Source organism: Schistocerca piceifrons, chromosome 7, assembly GCF_021461385.2.
Source record: "Schistocerca piceifrons isolate TAMUIC-IGC-003096 chromosome 7, iqSchPice1.1, whole genome shotgun sequence".
Classification (NCBI taxonomy): Eukaryota; Metazoa; Arthropoda; class Insecta; order Orthoptera; family Acrididae; genus Schistocerca; species Schistocerca piceifrons.
Window position 1 is genome coordinate 212,508,483 of NC_060144.1, and position 6,000 is coordinate 212,514,482.

At 39.5% G+C, this 6,000-nt stretch overlaps 1 protein-coding gene across 1 annotated transcript in view; it reads left to right on the forward strand.

The window, feature by feature from the left end:
- The window catches only part of LOC124804937 (protein farnesyltransferase/geranylgeranyltransferase type-1 subunit alpha), an 83,660-nt gene extending 79,926 nt beyond the window's left edge, over positions 1-3,734 (forward strand). Inside the window, exon 7 of the mRNA XM_047265318.1 lies at positions 3,191-3,734. Coding sequence (XP_047121274.1) covers positions 3,191-3,325 — 135 coding nt within the window. The 3' untranslated portion in view covers positions 3,326-3,734. The remainder of the gene's footprint in view (positions 1-3,190) is intronic.
- The last annotated feature ends 2,266 nt before the right edge of the window (positions 3,735-6,000 follow it).

A 6,000-nucleotide genomic window follows, 5' to 3' on the forward strand; every position in this document is an offset into this window, starting at 1 on the left:
GCAATTGCCCTGTGTGTCTCAATGAGTGGGCTATCCAGGAGTTTTGGGTGAAGGAAAAAGTGCCTTACTTGGTCGCTCGCAAGTTGTTGGCTAGTCGGGAACTCTGTGTCTATAATCTGGTACCTACAGTACTGTTCTTGCTACCTCTCACTCCATGAAAGACATGGCCACACATATGTGCAACCTCACATTCAGCTTTGAGGTTGTGAAATCACCCAATGTCATGGTAGTATCCCTGTCTCCTCCTTCAGCTGTGCAACATGCCACCAAACTGTCACCTCTCGGGGCGAAGTCACCAGCTATACAATTGGCAGGCCAGAAAGGACAGAAGGAATACTCTCATGAAGGTTTCCTACATCCCTCCAGGCAACCAATATCTGAATCTTCCTCTGCAAACCAGAAAGGCTCAAAGGAGTTAAACAAAGGCAAATGGTCTCCTCATTCGCCGACTTGAAGATCCTCTTTGATTGTGTCACCATGTGATACCCTCGCCCGGCCAACCTCTGTGTCGCTGGTGTGCAGTACGAAATGTTTTGCTGCACTGTACTTCACAGGCTGACAGCAGAAAAATGGTGATGCTCCTGTAGACCACAGGGAGCAGGATCCGAATTGTGGTCTTTGATCCAACATAGAGCATTTATGGCTGCTCTTAGCGTAGTAGTGTCCACTTGTTCTCTGCCTTCAGGAAAAAATTGTCCTCACAACCACTTTGAGCTCTCGTGTTTCCTCCTGGTCCATTTTGACCTTCCCTCTGAGTTCGGCATTCCATCTCATGAGGGAGACATGCTGCTCATATGGGATGCCCGTTCATAGTCAACCCATCTCCCTGACTATCTGCCTACAAGCTGTTGCAGTTCCCTTTTCCCTTTGTAATGTTTACATCCCTCCATCATTCAGTATTACCAGGGCAGACTTTCTCCAGCTTATTGGGCAGCTACCTCACCCCTTTCTGCTGCTCGGTGACTGTAGTGTGCACCATCCGTTTTGGGGTTGTGCACTGCCCAGCTTGCACATCGTCTCGAGTGGTTCATTCTCTCTGACACATACTCGAGTGACCATTTCTCGTATGCAATCCATTTGTTGACACCTACCCACCTATGTTCACACCCAAATGGCAACTTGGCATTGGGAAGGCATTATAGAAGATAGATCAGGGATGGTACATTAGTAAGCACTGTGTCAGCAGCAGCCCAGAAAATTTAAGAACAGAGTAAAAAGCAAAGATAGATTGAGGAAAGAGAAGTGAAAACTGCAAATAATTTCATGCTCCTCTCTCCCCTCCCTGTTCAGTGTTGTGTGGTTCAGTTCTTAATTGCACTATACCTCTCTTGTCTTCCTATTGTATCTCCACTTCTCTCTGGACAGAAGCTGGTGCAGTGCTGACCATTGTACTATCTCTGATATACTTTCCAACACCTCACCCTTTGTCTTTATCTACCCACGTCCTCACTACAATTGGGTCCCTCTCATCCTGGGTTCCTGAGCTACCTGCCCTTCCTTTCCAACCTTCCCCAACCAATGCCCCTCTCTTCCCTTAGAAGGAATCAGTGGGTCTAAAAGCTATGATAGCATCACCACATTCACTATTGTGTGTCTCTGTTCCCAATACTAAACATTCTGCCTCCTGAAATTAAGTACTGGCCAGCCATTGCGTCTCAGAAGTTATTAATTTTCTCAGTTGAATTTTCCTTTGATATAACTGAATATTTTCTGTTACACAAAATAAATGTGCTTCATAATTAAGTTTCACCATTTGTGTTTTTTATTGTCCTCCAGCTCTGGACACTACCACTGAGACTGGAAAACTATAATTGTACTTCAGTCTACAGGGTAATTATAAAGTCCATGAATTAAAACTAAAAAACTAAACTCTGTGATCAGGCCCTGAAAGCCATTCAATGTAGATCAGCTGGTGTCTCATCATGCACCAACATGGCTTCATGTGGATGCAGTCTTAAGGGACATGTTGTCAGCACACCACTCTGCCGGCTGTTATCAACTTTCAGACCTTGGAGCCACTACTTCTACAAGCAGCTCCTCAGTTGGCACCACGAGTCTTACTGCATAATGTTCCAGTCCCGTCACAGGGAAAATACCGGGAGTTGAACATAAAACGTTTTAAAATATCAGTGTAGGTAAATGGCTAAACATAATGTACAAACTCTCAGAGTTGTTATTTATTTTTAATTTGGAAGACTGCCCACGGAGGCGCCACCAGCCATAGTGGCTAAAAATGGTGGTTATCCAGCCGGAGAGAGCATTTTGAATGCTAGAATTTGGCTTTTGCCAGTTGATAGTGAGTGTGCTATGAGCTTTCCATGGGGAGTTTAACAAGACAGCAGCAGTTTACAACAACATTGTAAAGTAGTACAATGCATTTGAGGAGGATGGATGGTTGTGTGATGCAAAATGTTCGAACCAACAGGGTGTTACAGAACAGACAGTGGACCATGTGAGGGAGATGATATTGTGAAGTTCCACAAAATCTATGTATCGAGCTAGTGCAAAACTCAACATCCGTCAGCGAACAACGTGGAAAATCCTTCATAAGCGATGGTGAGTGAAACTGTATGAATTGCTGTTCATGCAAGCCGTAAGCCATGATGAGGAACTGAACTGTCTAGTGTTTTGCATTGGTATGCAGAACCGTCTTGAGAATGACAACTTCCCAAGGAGATTAAGTTTCAGTGACAAGGCCTCTTTTTATCCTTGGGAAAAGATTGTTGTTCTTTCCACCTTGTGACCTTTTTTTTGTGTGATTACTTCAAGGATAAAATTTTTGTTCCAACTCTCCCACAAAATCTCAAAAACGTCTGATTCCGCATCACAACAGCAGTTCTCACCTTCACTCCTCTTATGCTGGCTCTAGTATGGGTAGAATTGGGCTACTAGTTAGATGTGTGCAATTCGATGAAGGGTGGATACACAGAACATTTATAAACATTGTAAAAAAGCTTTGAGAATTTAATAATATTATTTGTTATCTGTTCTTGGCCATTTATTTGTAACAGTTTTTTTTTTTCAAATGAACCTGGACTTTAAAATTACCCAGTATTTATTTGTCAGTATTCATACTACAACTCTGGCAGGTAGACTTCCTGCTCTTCAGACCATGAATTAAAAGGTATATCCCAGTTTACTATGTATGATTTTCTTATGTTTTTAATTTGAATATGGATTTTGTTTTCAGTTGTGTGATGCCCTAGCTAAAGAACACGATGTCATCCGTGTTGCTTATTGGAAATATATTGCAAGAGTACTTGCCAGTAAAGCTTCAGCCAATAATCTTAGCAGTGATACAAGAGGAGGAGGTGATACCATTTAATTTTATTAACAAGATTTTACCTATCTCCTGGGCTCTGTACAAATGCTGTTACTTTTAAATGGCACTCTAAATGAATTCAGTTTATTTAAGAACCTGCAGGACCATCCATATATTTGCAGACTAATATATGAATCAGTGTTTCTTTTGTAATCCCTTTTATCATCTGAGGTAACTACAAAGTTGTATAAAACATATAACTTGCAGTATTTTTCTGTGATACACATGTGTATATTACTGTACATTCTTAAAGTTACTTTATTTTTACAACTTGTATATGAGTGTTGAAAGAACTTACTGCTTTCCACTTAAGATAAATAGCTTAGCACATCTTTTGCTTTCTTATGCAATTAACACTGTACAAAGACTGTATACAATAAACAGATATCAACAGTAAACTTATTTGAATCTCTGTGATTTATTATAATCATTTAGTGACATATAATACATAAAGATCCTTATGTTACTTATGGCTGTACAAATGTTTAATAGATTCTATCTCCTATTACATATAAATATGTAATACCCCCCCCCCCCCAAAAAAAAAAAAAAAAAAACAAAAAAAAAAAAAACTATTTTTAGCTTGTGAACTGTAGTATCCCACTTATGCCAGAACCACTAATTTACCTACAAGAAAAAGGCAATTTTGATGTACATGTATTGACAAGTTTAATTTTTGTGTTCTTTGTTATGTCAAAACATTGAATCAGTTGCCCTGGTAGTGTAGGAAAGAATGCAGTGTCCTTTATCATGAAAGTTTATAATGGGCATACTTTGTGATGCCACAACATCAAATGCCACATTTGCGATTTGACACTCTGTTAAGAACCATCAGTGTGCTGTGCAGTAATGAATGTGCTACACAAGTTGAGTAAGTATCCTTATAAATTTTCTTGCACGTGGTTACCGTTGTGTATTTTGTCATTATTTTTTTAAACTTTGGATATAACAATGTGACTGATAACACTTAAACTGTTCACTTAAGAGATCAGTTCTTGATACACGACTTTATTGTGAGAAAAGAATGTATTTAAACAGTGTAGCCAGGAAAACACTGCACTTTATTTGCTACTCTTTTGTAGGTGAGCAGTAATTCTTAAACAGTGTGTATGAGATTACAAGAATAATACGTGGTATGGCCAAAGAGGAGTATGAAGGAACTGAAATGATACTGGCATCTTGCAGAGTAGTAGTATCAAATATGAATGTGGTCGCACTAAAAGTCTTATAAGTTTTAATTTACTTTCACTTTCCATTAGTTATGGAGTAAGTGACTATAATCAGCAAAAGACTCTAGAGTCATTCCATACCAGTTGCTCCAAGGGGGAAAAAAAAAATGATTACTTCACCATATTAGAAAAATATGATACTTCCTGGGTGAATTCTCTAATGTTTAGCGAACTCAAAAATATTTTAAAATTTTCTGTTATCACTTAGTAACAGTGGCCATTTTTGTTTCAGGCCACATTTTTTTTGCATGTGCAACCATCTGTAGTTTTTTAATTATTCAGTAATGGGATGTAATAGGTCTTTAAAATGAAAAGCATTTAGTTCAGCACATTCTGGCCAACAAATTAAAACCATTATCACCTAGCAAAATACATTCCTTAATATATTTTTGATATCTCAAAGTTATTGGTCAAAAATAAAAAAAACCCTCAATTTTTGAATAGTAGTTCTCTGAAGACGGAGTAATTTATCAGCCTTAATATTTTTTATGCTGTTATGCTGTATAGTATTGTTACTTTTTATTGAGTGTAAGTGATGAGAAGCTTACACTTAAAACGGATTTTTTGAATTTTTTCATTTTTTGACCTGCAGTATCTAGGTTAGGGGACTAGATGAAAATCTGAAAATTACACACTTAATATGATTTTTATGATCTCAAACTTCAGTATAAATTTCAACTTAGAGAATCAGTTGGAAGGTAGGGAAAAAACTTACAGATATGAGTCAAAAATACATTTTTAACATTTGCGATATCTAGTCTAATGCAATAAAGTACAATATTATGAAAAAGAAAGTTGCTACTCACCATATAGCAAAGATACTGAGTCACAGATAGGTACAATAAAAAGACTGTCAGAAATAAAGCTTTCAGCTAGTAAGGCCTTTGTCAACAATGGACAGAGGAGGAGGCTGGGGTGGGGAGGGGAAGGGATAGTATGGTAGGGGTGGTGGACAGTGAAGTGCTGCTGTTTAGATGGAGGGCAGGGGAGAGGTGGGGAGGGGGAGCAGGGAGAAATAGCCAAAAAGGAGAGAAGTAAACAAACTAGGTGTGATGGTGGAATGACGGCTGTGTAGTGCTGGAGTGGGAACAGGGAAGGGGCTTGATGGGTAAGGACAGTGACTAAGAAAAGTTGAGCCCAGGAGGGTTACGGGAATGTAGGGTGTATTGCAGGGAAAGTTCCCACCTGTGCAATTAAGAAAATCTGCTGTTGGTGGGAAGCATCCATATGGCACAGGCTGTGAAGCAGTCATTGAAATGAGGGATGCCATGTTTGACAGCGTGCTCAGCAACAGGGTGGTCCACTTGTTTCATGGCCACAGTCTGTGTGTGGCCATTCATTTGGACAGACAGCTTGTTGGTTGTCATGCCCACATAGAATGCAGCACAGTGGTTGTAGCTTAGCTTGTAGATCACTTGACTGGTTTCAACCCCACTGCCCCCAAATCAC